This window comes from Gymnoscopelus microlampas, assembly GCF_963454915.1.
Source record: "Gymnoscopelus microlampas genome assembly, chromosome: 8".
Classification (NCBI taxonomy): Eukaryota; Metazoa; Chordata; class Actinopteri; order Myctophiformes; family Myctophidae; genus Gymnoscopelus; species Gymnoscopelus microlampas.
Window position 1 is genome coordinate 26,127,349 of NC_139945.1, and position 19,764 is coordinate 26,147,112.

A 19,764-nucleotide genomic window follows, 5' to 3' on the forward strand; every position below is an offset into this window, starting at 1 on the left:
AGCAATCAGATAATGGATGATGTCGGTGTCATAGCCTACACACTGCTATCTTAATGTCTGAAGTGTTGATACCTGGCAAGCCTGACTTAAACACAAATAAATGTAGGGAAACGGGAACAGATCTATCAAGCATTAGTGAGGAGCAGTTATCATGAAGATAGGTTGAAAACGGGTTAAGTTTAAGTCAGTGGGCCTTTAATTCTTAAGTTTGTCCCCCCGCGGGGCGTGAGGGGACACAGAATGCCACCCGACACTGTGGCATGTGGCAAGCTGTGATGTAAGGAGCAGCCAGCTGGTGACAGACGTACACAGTTCTCCACCTTCACTCTCTCTTCTTTTTTCTCTTTTTTTTTTACGAGCACTTGAGTTGAGAGCATGTGTGGAAGTGAGATCACACGCATAATGCGTGCGATCTTATTTCATGGCCGTTTTAACTTTCATACTTTGTACTTTGTTATACATCATTACAGGTGCTGTTAAGGGATGTTTTCCTTGTCCATAGTTAATCATAGCTCCATGTTAAATAGCTGTATATTCCCATAGCAATCATTGCTATGGGAATAACCGGGGTCTCCAAGTCTCTCCAACTCTTTCGTGAACAGAAAATGCATTTTCAGGTCATCAGGTCGTACAGGAGAGAGGACTCATACAGGATACAGATTGAAGCTGATAAATGCTCGCCTGATTGGACGAAATTGGTATCCCAGATGAACCTTTCTTTTCTTTCCACTAAAGAGCTGGAGAGAATCCTGTTAGTGAACAAACCCTGCATAGAACAATGATCATATCTGAATATAGCTTCTTTTTTTAAATTTAACAAAGAAACATGTATCTTTAACAATAACATCACTTTACACACCCCTTAACTACATGAGCCCTAGTGTCTCTATTCTAGTATAGGCATGTTAGGCGAATATTCTGCAAACATAGATGAACATTTGTCCAAGACAAATTGCCGATATACACAGATCGACGCATTGTGAGCTTGTAGATACAGCTATTTACAGTATACAGTAGGCTACACGGAGCGTGTGGGTGAAGGGAGTGACATTCTGTCCCATCCTCAGTATAGCTCAACCATCTGGTAAATCCACAAATAGGTCTTAGTCTGGACTCTCTATACTGCCTTCAATATATGCCCAGGCAAGACAGGCCTGTACAGTAGGTTTGAGGCCACACATTATATAGAATCATCATGCACACTGCTGCCAGGACACAGTATAGAAACATCACAGTATAAAAGCAGTATTGTGACTCGTGTCCGGTGTTGATGGAAAGATGAAGGTAATGTATAACTTTAGCTCAAGTTGAGTCAAGTTGCCTTTAAAGTAATACTAGGTAACGTTTTCAGTAAAACTAAAGTTAAATTGTATATCTTTTGTGAGTGGCAAATGTTTCACAACACCCACTCCATGAATTTCACCCCCGAAAGCCTTTTATTTATATATTTTCTATTGAACGCTGTCGAGCATGACTTTCCCTCGAAAATGACGTCATCTGGCCGGAAAATGGAAGCGGAAATGCACCGGGTTCCTGTTTGGCCAGGAACTACCGCGCCGGTTTCCTGTTTGGCCAGGAACTACCGCGCTAATAACAAAAGGAAACTCATGCTGATTTTAAGAGATTGTATGATTTGAAGAACGAAAAAAAACAGAAAAAGAAAACACAGCTCACGGTAACTAATGCTCCACTGGCTAAGAGAAACGATCCACAGATCGTATAAAACAATTAAAAGAACGCTTTTTGAAACACTTCCGTCTTCCGGTGAAAACGAATGGAATTCTGGGTAACGCAGTAATAAAGAAACGGCCTGCAGTGACGGTAATGACCAGCAGAGGCTGCTAAAAGTCGTTTTTTGGAAATTTGCACAGAACAACTTTAACTACAGGTGTTGTAATACAGTGATGCATTTGTCTATTTATATTATCATCCCTGTCGGGTGAAAACCTCATATGTCCAAAACTGTTACTTTTCAGGATTCAAATACAAAAATAGTAGATCGACAGCTACCCCCCCCCCCTCCATTGTGAGAGAAACATATCAGTAAATTAATCACAAATCAAAGTCTGATCATGTACATGTTTTATTACAAAACCCAACACAATATAAGAACTAAACCTAAACATACCTAATGTTCAAACAGATCACTATGTTTAATTGTGCCAGTTTTCTTCTTTAAAAACAAAACTCAGCATGTCACTTATCATTTTCAAATTATTATTCCCAAAAGATATGACAATGGAATGCCACAAGTCATTCTCTGTGATGTCCTGAAGAATAAAAACAAATCATGTTGGAAACCTGAGAGAAACCATTGCTGACTAATTTCCGGGTTGTTAGGACTACAAACTGTATGGTTGTTTAAAAAAAAAAAGGACTAGATCAAAGTCCTCCAGGATGCTTGGGGACCAGGCCTCCACCCCTGGGGTCATACAGGGATTCCTGTGAGCCTCTCCTGCCTCAGGGCGACCAGTCTGTTGAGCCACAGCTCCTCAGCCTTCTCCTTATCCATGAACAACTGCAAAACGGGAGCGTAGAAGAAGAGAGGACAGGGTTAGGAGGATCCGGGAGAGACAGAACCATTGAGACCTGAAGCCGATTCTACATGTCTCCTAAATCTCAGTATTCTGAAAAACGTATGTTTCTATATAAGTGGTGCTCAATCTTTTTCATGTCAAGGACCCCCAAAATGATATGTATTTGTCCGCGGACCCCCATCAAAATATTTTGTTCCTTGGACCCTCCAGAAGCAAAGATTTGAGTTAAAAATGTTTGCTTTAAAAGTATTTATATTGAAAGATTTGCACACATTTTCACGATTTTTCAAAAATAGCAGATCTACAAGCTCGTAGCGCGGCACTCGGTGCCGCGCTATGAGCTTGTATATTTGCTATTTTTGAATAGCCCAAAGCGTAAAATAATGCTTTTTAGCTCAAATCTAAAAATGACACAGTTAAAGGTCTTAATGGGTTAAATTAAATGAAAAATGTCAAAGTGATTAGAACATTTTCAAGTGGCATGTCTTCCTCTGCCTAGTGGGAATGTGTGTGCAAAATTTCGCGGAAATCTCACGCTGTGTTCAGGATTTGAGCCATTATGTTCAAAACGGAGCACTCCATCAAACTTTGGACGCCAATGTTAGCCAATCAGGATGGAATGTGAAGAATCAGACAGATCCATCTTGATCACATGACTATAAAGATACTGTGTACCGATTTGCGTGATGTTTGGACAAAACTGTAGGAGCGATATCAACAAAAAAGTGTTTTGCAAAAATCTGCCTCCTGGTGGCGCTCCAACAGGCAGATCTGAAAGATTTGGGGCAGAAGTTCTGCTCTGGCATCCATAGAGTGTGCGTGCACAGTTTCACTGTGATTGGGCCAGCGGTGTGGGAGATTGGCTGCTCGCAGATGGACGAACACACACACAGACACACGGACGGACTGACAGGGTGCAAAACATAGTCTCGGCCAGACAATAATATGTAGTGGGGGGGTTCCTGCTGTTCTAGAAGCTAGAGGAACTACAAATTTCAGGAACCGTGAGCACATCTGGTGCTTCTCACTGACCTCTGGCCCCACACACACACCCTCCCCAGCTCACTCTGCCCGCCCCTCATGAACCCTCGCTGGGCCACTACACCTCCAGTAATGTCCCCTCAGTCTCCACAGGCCAGATAAAGTGCGTGGGAGTTGAAGCACAGTGCGTCCTTTATTCATTTACTGTTGCGCGAATGTGATATTTGCATCGATATTGGAAAAGAGATGTGCAGAGGTCGCAAAGGAGATTGAATACGCCAGGAAAGGCAAGAGCTGCAAAGAGGGGAAATGCTCTTATGCAGAATTATGGAGATCGATTTTGACATAAGGCAGAAATTGAGGCAGATGAATGTTAACATTCACGCGAATGAGACCAATCGGTGATGTTCAGGGCTGCTGATCGACAGCATTGAGGACTTTTTTCAGGGGCAGGAACTATGGCCCAGGAACCAAAGTTGGAACCAGTTGTTGAAAAGACAAGTTCCTGGAAAATGTGTATGACATAAATTGTGTGCCCAGAACCTTGCCAAGGGGCACAACCCCTTAGGACAGTGACTGTAACGGCTACGGTAATGGCTAGTTACATACTACAGTCTAGTCAGTCTCTCTATGTTCCTCTATGGGACATTTCATCCAGTGTCTGTGAGGGCACCGTACTTGTAAGAGTTACACTTCCCAGCAGTGAGCTGGCATCATGGCAGAAAGTGGCACGGGGCTGCTAGTTCAGCGTGGCCCCGTGACCGGCGGATGACCTGACCTCGATATGGACTTTTGAGTCACGCCGTGATGATGTCATACAAGCGTGTAAGGGGCTGTGGAATGTCGAGTCTTGACAACCTCCCCTCAGAGAGAGGAGAGGAGAGCGACAGGCAAGATACTGGATGTGAAAGAACCAAGCATACACGCTCACCACTCCATCACAGAACCATAGCTCTGCAGGCCTAAAGCCTGAATTATACTTTAGTCGCTCTTGGGTGTCGTGAACCGAAAAGCGTCCCCATCCTCATGTGTTGTGAGCTTGTACATCTGCTATTTTCAGTGCGCGACATCGGTGCGCAACCGAGTATGAATCAGGCGTATAACGCTATTACTGGACTAATGTTAGCGGCCTGGCTATTACATTATGGGTGGTTTGTGATGTGGTGATGGCAGTCAGAGAGAGCAAAGCAGATGGAACCCTCCCTGTCTGACAAATGAAAGCATCTGTTTATTAGGAGCTGGAGGAGCCGTAAGACACCCAAACTACAGCGGCCGACCAAAGGAACAGACACAAAGCGACAAATGACAGACACCAAACATCTCCATATTCGCTTTGTGTGTGTGTGTGTGTATGTGTGTGTGTTTGTGTGTGCGGGCGTTTCGGTCGACACGGCGCGCACGTGTACTATGTACCGTAACGTCTATGTAATGATGTGTGTCTAATAGTGTCTATAACGTGCTGGAATCGGCGAGCGGAGCCTGGGCGATGTCTGTCGATCCTTCACCGCTAAACCTCCGGGGTCGTTATCGCCGTGCGGGCGGCGGCGCGCCGCGTGTTATCTGTGTGTTAGATTCAACACTCCAACAATCCAACCCTCTGTCTGTCGGCCCTGCTCTGGTAGTGTGGTGTAATGAGGCTGTGTGTGTGTGTGTGTGTGTGTGTGTGTGTGTGTGTGTGTGTGTGTGTGTGTGTGTGTGTGTATGTGTGTGCGTGCACGTTGGGGGGTTGGAGGGTTGGGGGGGGTGACAGTATATGGGATGGGGTAATGGGACTCATCTGTCCTGATTGGGACTGAGGCAGGGGCCGGGGCCCGCCTGGGGCATATTACTGCCATACATCAGCCTGTCGGAGGATGGGTGTGTGTGTGTGTGTGTGTGTGTGTGTGTGTGTGTGTGTGTGTGTGTGTGTGTGTGTGAGAGAGTCAGAGTGGGGTGGGGTGGAGGGGGCGGTTGATCTGCATACGTCAGGCTCTAACCGAGTTTTCCCTCCGGAGATAGATGAGTGGGAAGCCCCAGGGAGCAATATTAGAGTTTAGTTTAGTTTCTGCTGTTGCTTTTCAGTAAAGGGGGGGGGGGGGGGTTCAGTGTTGGGAGGATGCATTGTACTATACTATGGGGCTCTATCATACTGTGTGCAATGCTGCACTCCAATTATAACTGTTATAATTATATATCTATTAATAGTTCATACATTATGCTTGGTCAGTCCAGATGGCCAGGCCAAACTTTAAGTGTTTTATATTGTTTCCATCTCATTCTTAATTGTTGTTATCGTACTACTTTTTGTTACATTCCTCTACCTGTATCAGTGTTTCATGTCTACTTCATGCCGCGCTGCGAGCTTGTACATCTGCTATTTTTGAACATGTTAAATAATGAAAATATAGATTTTTTTAAACACAAATCTTCTCTTCTTGGGGTCCATGGCACAAAACATTTTCCGATGGGGGTACGCGACCAAATACATATACATTTGGGGGTCCTTGACATGAAAACATTTGAGAACTACTGTCATAGTGCAGGGGTCTTCAACAGGGGGTCCAGGACCCCTAGGGGGTCCTCGGAGTTACTACAGGGGCACCGCGAAATCGTGGGGAACATAGCAGATCTACAAGCTCACAACGCCTCGCGCTGGCGTTGTGAGCTTGTATATCGGCTATTTTCTGAGAGTCAGTGTAGAGGGGAAAAGAGCAGACCAAGTACAGAGCCAACGGTCAAGTTGACTAAATATTGAGGGTTTAAAGGTTAACTATCTGAAAATACACATTAACATGAATCCAACTATCTATGAAATCTATGAAAAAAGTTTAATCTGAAACACGATTTTATACAGTATGTAGTGGGGGGTCCCTGCTTCATCTCTCTCTCAGCTAAGGGGTCCTTGGCCTGAAAAACGTTGAAAACCCCTGTCATAGTGGATTGCTGGTTGTGCTGATGTGTGTGTCAGACGGGGCCTTACACTGGGATGGGCCAGGGTGTCACTGTCGTTGTAGCGTATGGATGTAGGAAGAGAGGCCACCGCCTCGGGCTCTGTCGTCTCAGACTCCTGCTTCACTTCCACCGGCTCCACCTAAAATAGACAGCACGCGCGCACGCACACACACACACACACACACACACACACACACACACACACACACACACACACACACACACACACACACACACACACACACACACACACACACACACACACACACACACACACACACACACAAAATCATTAGCTGTGTGTCATGTAAGGCAATGGTTCCCAAACTGGGGGTCCCCCAAATGAGTTTTTGGGGGTCCCCAGATGAATGTTTAATGTGCAACATTGTTTTCTCACTCAAAAGTAAACAAACCAACACACGGTATAAGTGTATAGAGGGTATCTGCACATTTCTAAAGTGACAATTTAAGGACTTTTAAGACCTTTTTATTACCCGTCAGCTTGTCGTTCAGCTGTTTTCACAATATTTATCTATGGAACCGAGTCAAACATGAAATAACTCAACTCCTACAATTCAAAGAGCTTGTCAGGGTGGGGCTGGGGTCCCCAGTTCAATTATGATTATTTTGGAGGGTCCCCAGTTCAAATATGATTATTATTATTATTTTTCTGATTGATTGAATATTTTACTAAGCAACATTTTTTTTAAAACAACATTTAAAATACTTTGTCTAAAAGTATTATTCAAAAAAGTCCTTGCGGTCTTGTTTCCATTTGAGGCCCTCGGTCACAGCCTGAAAAGTTTGGGAACCCTTGATTTAAGGAGCACAAGACAATGATATATAGGAGTGTGTCCCCTGCTGCTCTGTACTGTAGAACAGCCATGTGTGGATAGCACAAATGCAATGTGACATTCTACCAGTAGATGGCAGTCAGTGCACGTTTATCTGTGACAACAGGAGCTCCAACGCCAGAGGGAGGAGGACTCTTCTGGTTTGGTCCATGTTAATACTTGTTCCTATGTGTGAATCACTAGACCCCGCTGTGTGTACAATAGGTGCATGAGTACATACTATATGCGCGCGCGTGTGTGTATATGCATGTGTGTGGTTATAAAGAGGGCGGAGACAACACAGTGTGGAGTAGGACTGTCACGATTACAAATTTAAATTGACGATTAATTGTCAAACAACTAATTTGCGATTAACAATTTCATTGTGTTTTTGGCATTGAAAATATGCCATTATAATAATATATACAGAACATATGAATACAAATTACATTTCTGTTTGCTTTTTAAGATTCGTAATAGAAAATTGCACTGGGCAGATATTAAAGAACTTAAAGAAATAACTCATTATTTAATACTTTTATACTTTAAAAAAAAAATCTATTTCCGCTATTTTTCATATTTGAAAATGTACGAAACATGGAAACAATTACGCCAACATAATTGTGATTATCTCAAATGATTGTGATTAGACGATGTAATAATTGTGATAGGCCTAGTGTCGATACATCTGTCCCCTCATCATGTCCTCTCTGTACACAACAGTGTCCCCAGACAGAGAGCTGGCCTGCTGTTAACTGCTACTGGCTTCACACAACAACACCATGTCTGTCAGGTTTCCTTTATTAGGCAATAATGTGATGACAAACACAAACAATTCACCATTAAGATTGAAAATGCAATGTGAAGTGCAACTCTAGTTCTTAATGCTGCGAAGGCGTTTTTGATCGAGTATCATGTCGATATCTATTTTAAAACACCCAAACGTTTTGGCTTTGGGACAAATTCTATCAGGCTGGCTGGCTGAACAACTGCAGTTTAAAACCATTGCAAACCTTTATAGCCAAAAGGAGTCTAAGGAAAGGAAATGGACCCTTGGGGTTCAATGGGATCATTTTTTAACACTATCAGAGTTAAATTAACCCTGAGGGATTTCAAATGAAAAATACCTACCCAGTAACTGAGATAATTGGCATTAACCAAAGTTTTCTATTTTTTATTTTATTTAATGCTGATGTAATTTTATACAATTATACATATTCTTTCAGACAGCAACGTATAGATTCCATATCGCTCTTGCATCTCTGTATGGATTGGTGCTCATTAACAGCTGCACCGAAAGAATAAGCAGTCGGAAATCTTAAGTATCGAATCGAGAGAAGACAAGGGAATATAATGCACATCATTTATTATTCAACCGTCCCGAGAGGGTTTCTGCTAAGTGAATTATGACAAGCAGCCTTTATTCTGCCATTATAGACTTCCAATCTCCACTCTAACATGGTAGAAAACATGGAATTATTTAAAAACAATAAAGTATGAAAAATGAAATGTCTGCTGTGCCTGTAAATCCTGGTTATAAACAACTACTGATTTCAACCTCAAGACCAAATGTTTATCATGCCACGATTCACTGCCAAAGAGTGGAATATTAAACTTAACTGCCAATACAGCACATATTATTGTGAACATGAACTGCTAACTGTGCTAAGTAACCAAAGTAGTTAGTGGTCGTCTCAATTAGAGCCCGACCCAAATATCCGTTTGGCCGGTGTGTCGGCCGTTATTTGACTTTTTTTGACGAAAACTTTTTTTTTAAGAATTTGGAAAACTTTCACACATTTGTGAGCTTGTAGATCGGCTTTTCATTTTATTTTTATATTAGATATAGGTAAAAAAAATGGGTAATCTCATTTCATCTGCGTTCTAGGACTCTCCAAAATGCCGATCGGACCCAAAAATCTGGCACCGTTCTGGCTCTATAGTCAGGGAATATTATCAGAAAAATGTTCAATCTGGGAATAAATTCCTTACCAAGACATTTCTTAACCAATGTGTTTGTAAAGGTGTCTAGTAACACATCTCACAAAGAAAGAAATTCAGTTTCCCTAGGGGAATCTGTGACACCTGTTGAAAGTTGGGGTACCCTTAACCTTATGTGGGAAAAATGTCTTTCCTGGTTTTCTTTAAGTAGCATGTAAGGGGTCAAACTAGGGTTTTTCATAATTCTGAATCCATTGCAAGCATTTATTTGCACCAAATCCACTCCTTGACAGAAAATCGTCCAAGCCCACCTTTCCACTCATTGAATAGGCTATGCGTTTTTTTTTCTTTTCAAAAATCCAATATGGCATCATTTTTCAAGATGGCCGCCAAATCAACAAGTCATATGTATACAGTATTTCTTGCACATTTTAGATAACATTTCACCATTATAGCTATTGTTGTAGCCCAGGTCTCCCTTCTAAAAGAGATTATTAATCTCAATGGGCAAGGCCATGCGTTTTGGAGGGGGTTTAACTGTTCTACCACGGGGTGGACGAGAGGAGAAATGGGGTAGGTATAATCCAAGGAAGAGTATATCAACAGGCTGAGTTGAAGAGAAGGTGAGACAGAGTGATGAGCATGAGCATACAGTAATATGCTCAACTGAGCTAACCGGACACATATTACTGTATGTGTCCGGTTAGCTCAGTTGGTAGAGCTCTCGCCTGTACACCATAAGGTCATAGGTTCGGTCCCGGCCACCGCCAACTTGTATGAGTAGCACGGCTTGAGTCCTACAGTATGTTAAGTACTGAGAGCTGATGTTATGGGTGTGAAGACAGAGAATAAGATCAAATGGTGGAGGATGAAGGATGAACAATGCTGTGTGGAGCTCGGGGAGGAGATAAGAAAGGCAGCCGGAGAGATGAAGAAAGTAGGCAGGAGTACAAGGAGATGAGGAGTAAGGCAAAAAGAGAGAAAATGAGAGGTTGGACACCAAGAAGGGAGAAAATGATCTGCACCGGATGGCTAGACAAAGCTAATGGGATGGGAAGGATGTGCAACATGTTAAGGTGGTAAAAGATAGAGACGGAAATGTTCTAGCAGGCGGAGACAGTGTGTTGAGAACATTGAAAGAGTACTTTGAGGGAATGGATGGAGGAAAATGTCAAGCGTTATTTGTGACAGAAGGTCACCAGTGGGAGGGAACATGTATACAGTGGTGGAAAGTAACTAAGTACATTTACTTAAGTACAATTTTGATTTTACTTGAGTATTTCCAATTTCCAATACTTTTACTTCTACTCCACTACATCTCAGAGGTAAATATTGTATTTTTACTCCACTACAATTATTTGAAAACTTTAGTTACTAGTTACTTTACAGATATAAATTATGATATTATGAAACATACATTAACCAGGGTTAGGGTTAATTAACCCTATTTTATACATAGGCTATTTGAAAATAGCCGATCTACAAGCTCACAACGCGACGCGTTGTGAGCTTGTAGATCTGCTATTTTCAAAGATTTGAGTACTTTTACTTTTGGTACTTTAAGTGAATTTTGATGCCAATACTTTTGTACTTTTACTCAAGCACATGTTTTATCCTGGACTTTTACTTGTAACAGAGTATTTTTATATTGCAGTATTGGTACTTTTACTTAAGTGAAAAATGTGAGTATTTTTTCCACCGCTGCATGTATAAGACGGCAGTGAGACCAGCCACGCTGTACGGCTTGGCAACGGTGGCACTGATGAAAAGAGAGGCGGCACAGCTGGAGGTGGCAGGATGCTATATACTGTACAAACAGATAGAATATGGAAATAAGAGGTTTCTGCCCGAACATTTGATTAATTCCAAACCTTTTCCAGGGCCTGGAAAACTGTTTTTCTAATTTCAAAATATTTCCAGAAATTTCATGACTCTGTCATTTTAGACTTCTTTGGCTATTCAAAAATAGCAGATCTACAAGCTAAACATTTTTGTAGCTCAAAAGCTACAAAATATTTTGAGATGGGGGGGGGGGGGGGGGGTCCACGGACAAATACATATCATTTTGGGATGAAAAAAGTTTGACAACCCCTGAAATGTTTGCTTTAAAAAATATATGTATTCAAAGATTTGCACAACTTTTCACGATTTAAAAAAAAAGAAGGTAGATCTACAAGCTCGTAGCACAAACTCGGTGCAGCGCTATGAGCTTGTAGATCTGCTATTTTTGAAAAATCGTGAAAATGTGTGCAAATCTTTGAATATATATATTTTTAAAGCGAACATTTTTAACTCAAATCGTTGCTTCTGGGGGGTCCCTGGAACAACATTTTTTGATGGGGGTCCGCGGCAAAATACATATAACTTTGGGGGTCCTTGACATGAAAAAGATTGAGCACCACTGATACAGAAACATACGTTTTTGAGAATACTGTTGAGATTTAGGAGACATGTAGAATCGGCTTCAGGTCTCAATGGGTTAATTACATGGACAGAATCACAGTGGATGGGGGTGTTTGCCAACTCATGCCTGTATCTCCATATTCTAACTTCTGTTTTTTCTAAAATGAATGCCCTACTTGATCACACCACAGCGTCACACAAAAGCAGATCCGCGTTTTGAGCTTGTAGATCTGCTACTTTGGTCACTTTTGAATATTCCATCCAACAGACAATATTTGTTTACTTTATGAAAACACATTTTGATTTTATTCTGACAAATAAATGAAAGATATCTGGAACGTTTGTGTTTATTATGTTTGTTTTTCATTGCAGTTCAAATGTGTTATGTGTGATATGATTAATATCCCCAACCAAAGGAATTAAGAACTTACCGTCTGTGTCAAAAGATGTTTGCTAATTGAGAGGGTATTACCCATGAGATGAATGTGAAAATCAGGATTATTTCAAATTATTATATTTAACAAAAAGAAGAAAGCATTCTTTTTTTCACAGGGATTGGACAAATTTCTGTCATTAAGATTATTATCATCTAAATTATTTTGTTCATCTTCCTTTCAAACTATTATTTTGGTGGATTATCATATTCCATTAAAAATGTGTTTATTTTGTTTGTTTCTTAAGATTGTTTGTTCACACATCATTAAGGAACCAATAAGTCAGTCATTGTTGACTGGTGAATACGCAGTAGTAGCAGTGCGCACGCACGCACGCACGCACGCACGCACGCACGCACGCACGCACGCACGCACGCACACACACACACACACACACACACACACACACACACACACACACACACACACACACACACACACACACACACACACACACACACACACACACACACACACACACACACACACACACACACACACACACACACACACACACACGAAAATCTAATTAATCAATGTAGTCGTAGCCTAGTGCATGGGTTCCCAAACTTTTCAGCCGCAACCCCAAAATAAGGCGGCCATTGACTCGCGACCCCACCTAAACCTGGAGGTAATTTATGCACATAAACTTGCACGTTCGGTGCGCATTTGAAATGTATTAAAATGGTAAAATGTACTATTTGTAATCATTTTAGGTTGTATTTCATCCATTCTGTTGAATTTAAAATGTAAAAAAAATAATAATTTCGCGACCCCACCGTCAGTCTCCCGCGACCCCAAGTGGGGTCGCGACCCCAACTTTGGGAACCCCTGGCCTAGTGCAATGGTTCTCAAACTTTTCAGGCCGCGACCCCCCAAAATAATGAGTCAATTTAGTTTGATTCGGTTCCACAGATAAATATTGTGAAAATAGCAGAATAGCTTGTAGATCTGCTATTTTCACGATTTATTTCTTATATTATTTGACAATGTGGATAATGTTTGACCAGTTTTTATAGTAGTTTGTTGATTACTCTTCTTGATGCAGTAATGGTCTTTTCCTTTTCTTTCTTTTTTTTTAGGTATTAAAAAGGTCTTAACTCATTCAGTGCCAATTAAATAAAAAAATAATTGCGTACTGTGCCAGCGATTTTCCTACCTTTTCAAGTAGTCACAGAATATTTATCTCCAGTATGATCGATCCCCTGATGTTTGCTAATCACAGAGGGTTTCACTGTGCTTCCGCAAAAAAAAGAAAAATGTCATCGCGACCTCCCGTTCGCTTTTATACGCCTTTGAAAATAGCATGTCTCGGCCAAAAATACATAGTAAAAAAATTAAAACGGCCGTAACTTAGTGGGTATAATCAGAAGGTCGCCAGTTCGCCTCCCCCGCCCGCCCAGTAGAGTAATACGTGTCAAAGTGTCCCTGAGCAAGACACTTAACCCCTAACAGCTACCCCTATGAGCACTCATCATGACCATCTGAGCAGCCATCAGCTGGTGGAAGCTGAATTTCCCTGAAGCTGATTAATACAGGTCTACCTGGTCTACTTTTAACCCATTAAAAACAGGGAAAGCATCTGTGTCATTGTATACCTGTATAAAATGTGTTGCGATGCGACGCGTATTTTCAAAATATTTGTATACATATACATATGGGACATTCTGCATAATGAGTACTTTTGGTACTTTAAGTATATTTTGATGCTAATACTTTTGTACTTTTACTCAAGTAAATTTAAAATGATGGACTTTTACTTGTAACTGAGTATTTCTAGATTGTGGTATTGAAACTTTTACTTAAGTAAAAACTGCCAGTATTTTTCCACCACTGGAAAATATATGACCTACAAGCTACTGACCTACGGATGTGATGCGTGAAACAAGTCCCAAAGGACTTTTCGTACCTTGTGCTGTTTTCCTTTCTGACTAATAAAGTCTGTAGAAGGGCTATTTTCAGTGTGCGACACCGTCGTATGACGGAGCATAAATCAGGGTTCCCACACATTTTTAACAATGAATTTTCAAAACTTTTCCAAAGTATTTTACCCCATTTCCAGGACTATAGAAGTCATACAATGCAATAATGAGACTATTAATCAATCAATGCCCCAAGACAGACTCGAGCGAAGGTGTCACGTGACAAAAAGAACAGATCTACAAGCTAACAACGTATCAAGTAGCACTGCATGTTACCACATTTTACCCATCTTTCATGTAATGTTAGACAAAAACAATGTATTTCGTTGCTGTCGGGCAGAAACCTCTCATCTACAGTGTCACACAAAAGCATCAAAAGTAGCAGATCTACAAGCTCGAAACGCGGCGCGAAGCGACGCGTTTCGAGCTTGTAGATCTGCTACTTTTGCCATTTTAGAATTTGAATCCTGAAAACAGTTTTGAACATTTTCCAAAACATTTGATTAATTCCAAACCTTTTCCAGGGCCTGGAAAACTGTTTTTCTAATTTCAAAATATTTCCAGAAATTTCATGACCGTGGGAACCCTGATAAATTAGGCCTACTCTTCACCCATGTGTCGTAACGCTGTTCGGCTCCACAGAACAGCAACGAGGCCCAACAAAACCTAATACCGCCTGCTTTGGACTTCAGTGTTCTGCTAGCATCCGCACTACCAGAACCATAGGGAAAGGGACAAATAGAGGGAGGAAAAAAACAAGAAAGAAAGCAAGCAAGCAAGAAAGAACGAAAGCAAGAAAGCAAGAAAGAAAGCAAAATAGAAAGAAAGCAAGAAAGAAAAAGAAAGGGAGGGCGGGAGGGAGGTAGAGAACTTCTTTTGTGTGGCTGTGTGTCGCTCTTAGCAGGCCGCAAAGCGTCAGATGAAACCGTCTCGGGTCGGAGAACAAATGCTATTGAATAGGAATGTTTGATTTGGTCTGGGCTGTCTCTGGACAGAGACCACCGCACTGTGGACGCAGGAAATCCAATAAGAGACAGAGAGAGGGAGAGAGAGAGGGAACGCACCTTTATGCTGTCTCTGGATGATTTGAAAGCCTGAGGAACAAAGGAATCATCCTCGATGGTCTCAAGTTCCTTTATTCTTCTCACTTGGTCCTCCAGAGAGATGCCCCCTGAAACACACACACACACATGACACGTTACACACGAGGACATACGTACGTACTGTGTACACGCACACACACACGCACACACACACACACACACACACACACACACACACACACACACACACACACACACACGCGCGTACGTACAGTGTACGGGTCACCAGTCCTCTGTCATGTATAGAAATGGAGCCTGGTCCTAGCTGGACTCTATGCTATCATTCTATATAATTCTCTGTGACAACATGAAATATGAAAGCTCTCATATGCTCCTATTTTAATCTGGGCTTCTTATGAAAAGGACTTTAGCCAAAGGCATTTATATATATATATATATATATATATTGTTGCTGTCGGGCAGAAACCTCTTATTTCCATATTTTACTTTCTTTTTTTCCCCCGTAAATCGATGCCCTACTTGATCATACTACAGCGTCACACAAAAGTATCAAAAGTAGCAGATCTATAATCTCTTATCTGCTACTTTTGTTACTTTTGAATTTGAATTCTGAAAAGTAACAGTTTTGGACATATGAGGTTTCCAACCGACAGAGACTATATATATACACGGTATATATATATATAATACACACACAGTATATATATATATATATATATTACATAAAATAAACAAGGTAATAGCCAGACATTGAGGAACACTTAGATAAAACACGATAAAATAATCAAAATATGAACGCATGCTGAATACAATGGAACTCATCCATTATGGAAACCAAATAGGATTATGTTTCATTCAGGGTTTTTAATGTAACAGAAAGGGAATCTTTTTTTTTCCTCGTTGCCCCGGCCGCCCGGTCGGTACAATCCAACCAGACGGGCGGGCAAAAAAACATTTCCGATAAATTACATCTGGATATAAACACATTAAGAATTCTGTAGATCAGATAATAAATGATCTGGAGGAGAACATCTCTGCAAGCGTAGGAGGCCAACAGAATAGGAGTGTCTGAAAAAAGTTGGAACAGAAAGGGGGGGACGGGGGGGGGGGACATAACAGAGTCTGAATAGTCCTATTATTCTATGGCTGTCAGTCTTTCTACCAATCAGTCAATATTCATCCATTTCTCCCTCATCTTCACATCCTCCCCTGCACTCTCCCATCAATCTATCTGTCAATCCAGCCCGACGCGCACGTCTGTCATCCTCCCATGTAGGCTGTGTCATGAAAACAAGCGCGCGCGCGCACACACACACACACACACACACACACACACACATACACACACACACACAACGTCATGATACAACAACAACAACAACTCGTGCTGAGTTCGCTCAAGCTGTGAATGTACACACACACAGAGCTGGGATTTGCACAAACGCACTCAGGCACGCATGCACACACGCACACGCACACGCACACACACGCACACACACACACACACACACACACACACACACACACACACACACACACACACACACACACACACACACACACACACACACACACACACACACACACACAGCCGGCATAAAAACAGCACACATGCGCACAGCACTCACACACTTGCTACAAAGAGCAGCTACAGTTGGAAGCTAATAGTTTGGAATTAATTTGATCCATTAACAGCCACAGAGGGGCTGTCACAACACATCTTCACAGACCGGGGCGTTTAATGAATAAATTAATATTTGTTCCGGTTTTCATTTAGTTAACATTTTGCAGCAAAAGCCACACACACACACACACACACACACACACACACACACACACACACACACACACACACTTTATTACAGGTCCTATAACACAATCCAAGCAAACTTGGGTTTTGATTTATATTTACTAGAATTGGACAACTTAGTGACGAGTGGGATTATGTGTCCGTGGCGTGACAGGCTGTCAGTTTGTCACACTGTGAGGGGGGAGACGCTCCAAATAAACTCATTACCTTGACTGGATTGCTAGATGGACGTTAGCGTCTCCGAGCGCTGGCTTCAATATCCTCCCACAGACTGTGGCCTGTCCTTCACACCGCTATCACGAGACCTCGCAGAGCGGGCGGCAGGCCGCCCGCGAGACGGAGCCGTGACTATAGAGCCCGACCGATACTTTTGCCCGATATATCTCGGTTTGGCCGACATACTGTATCTTGCAGTCGTATATATATATAGATCTTGGTTTGGCCGATTTCTTTTGGCTGATATATAATCCATTATTTGACTTTTTTTGGCTGATATATAATCCATTATTCAACTTTTTTGGCTGATATATAATCCATTATTCAACTTTTTTTGGCTGATATATAATCCATTATTCAACTTTTTTTGGCTGATATATAATCCATTATTTGACTTCTTTTAACTGATATACAGGCAATTATTCGACTTTTTTGGCCCGATCTTTGACCTTTCAACCACTTAAATACTTTGTTGAGCGGGGTCCCTCAGGGGTCTATACTTGCGTCTTTTCTGTTTTTGCTCTACATTAATAGCCGATCGACAAGCTCACAACGCTCTGAGCTTGTCGATCGGCTATTTTCTGCGAAGGTTTTCCCAGAATACGGACGCTGGGGTTTAAGTGGTTAAAATGTTTCAAAGATACAAATCTACATGCTCACAACGCGGCGGAAACTAAATAAAGTGTGTATTTTTTTATATTTACTTGTTTGCTTGTTCATTGTAAGTTAAAGGTTATTTTCATGTCATGAAGCTATTATATTTTAAAACATGTATATATATCAAAAACGTATTTGTGTTTTTTTCCTATTTATTAGCTTGTTTATAAATTAAATGTTCTCAAATAGAACCGTTAATAAAATCTTACGTTTTTTTACAAATGTATGTGCAATTTATTTTCTATTTACTTTTTACAAAATATGGGTTACAACATCAGTGGTCTAGAACTCTCCAAAATTGGGATCGGTATGGGTATCAGGTATGGGTATCAGACCCAAAAATCTGCCATCTGTCAGGCTCTAGCCGTGACAACAAGCCAAAACTAAAGCCACACGACGGTCGATGACTTAACTGTCGACCAGTGATGGGTCAACAATGCAAGAATCGACGTTACAGTTTTTAAACGATCTGATGATTAATCGCTTGTTCCTCTCTACAGTCTTTTTAATGTTGTATACACCCCCCCACCACCCTCCTCTCACACACACCCGCACGCACGCACGTACGCATGCACGCACACACACACGCATCTCCCTGGCAGCTCTCTCTGTCTGTAAGCTGGGCTGTCCGTGTGCGCCGCAGGAATCCATTAAGGCCTCAGACTTTTTGACAAACACATTATTGGTAGATAAAATGACTTCCATATGCTGTTTGTCAGATGTCAGCGGGGAGAGATATGTATTTCATGGGAAAATCAAAAATAATGGACTTTGAGAGAGGGCCTGGCGAGCTTACAGGCAGACAAAAATCAATACTGCTCGCTGGGCGAGCGCTCTCCGCCAGCCCAGAGAGGTCAAAGTTGATATTTAATATTGACACATTATCTGGCAAATTAATTTAACGGGGCGACTCAATTGTCACCGCATTAGGAACATTTCTGTCAGGGATGGGAGGACAAAGAGAGAGCGGGGAGGGAGAGAGACGGAGACACAGAGAGAGAAGGAGAGAGAAGGAGAGAGAGAGAGAGATAAAAGAAACAAAAATAGATGCACAATTCAATGCGCATCATGAGCGATGCTTCATCTGAAGTTATTTCCATCTCTCGGAGCAGCTGTCCTCTCTTGAAGTTGAAAAGCATAACAACCATTACCAGTTTCCAGGAAATGGTATATCCAAATCAATCAATAATATGCCACTCTCTTTATATCTGTAGATCATGTTAATGGATGATGAATGATTTTGTGTGCCCGTGCGTGTGTGGGTGGGTGTGTGTATGCGTGTGTGTATGTGTGTATGTGTGCGTGCGTGTAAGCGAGTCGCTGAGTGATCGAGGGAGGAATATCCTCTGTGCATTTATACCATATAACTTGTGTCCTGCCATCTATGCATTTACACACTTGGTCGCAACCTTTTGTGTGTGTGTGTGAGATGGTGGTGGCATGGAGTGGTGGCAAAAGGGGGTGGTGGCAGTGTGTGTGTGTGTGTGTGTGTGTGTGTGTGTGTGTGTGTGTGTGTGTGTGTGTGTGTGTGTGTGTGTGTGTGTGTGTGTGTGTGTGTGTGTGTGCGCGCGAGCGCACGTGCGTGTGTGTTAGAGGAAGACTAAAGAGCACAGCATTATTGACTAATTTGTTGCTGTCGGGCAGAAAACCTCTTATCTCCATATTCTAACATTTAGCTATTTTTCAATTTGAATCCTGTAAAGTACGTTTGGACATACTGTATGAGGTTTCCACCCGACAGATACAAAAACAAAGTTTGACATAATATGTGTGTGTGTGTGTGGACGGACAGACAGACAGACAGACGGACGGACGGACGGACAGGAAAGCGACTTGCCCACTCATTACCAAAATGAGTGCAACAACAGACAGCGGTGCTGATGAGAATCGATAGGCCACTGTTCTCTATAAACACCTGTTTGTCCACCTCATTGATTAAGGCCAAGAGAGAGAGAGAGAGAGAGAGAGAGAGAGAGAGAGAGAGAGAGAGAGAGAGAGAGAGAGAGAGAGAGAGAGATCAGACCAACCAATAGAA

The 19,764-nt window shown here is 41.8% G+C and overlaps 1 protein-coding gene across 1 annotated transcript in view; it reads right to left on the reverse strand.

Annotated features, from left to right (window-relative positions):
* Nucleotides 1-2,065: 2,065 nt before the first annotated feature.
* Nucleotides 2,066-19,764, reverse strand: part of rsrc1 (arginine/serine-rich coiled-coil 1) — a 200,478-nt gene continuing 182,779 nt past the window's right edge. The window contains exons 8-10 of the mRNA XM_084063809.1: nt 15,047-15,153; nt 6,478-6,588; nt 2,066-2,518 (exon numbers count right to left, since the gene is read on the reverse strand). Of these exons, the coding sequence (XP_083919935.1) occupies nt 2,429-2,518; nt 6,478-6,588; nt 15,047-15,153 (308 nt within the window). The 3' untranslated portion in view covers nt 2,066-2,428. The remainder of the gene's footprint in view (nt 2,519-6,477; nt 6,589-15,046; nt 15,154-19,764) is intronic.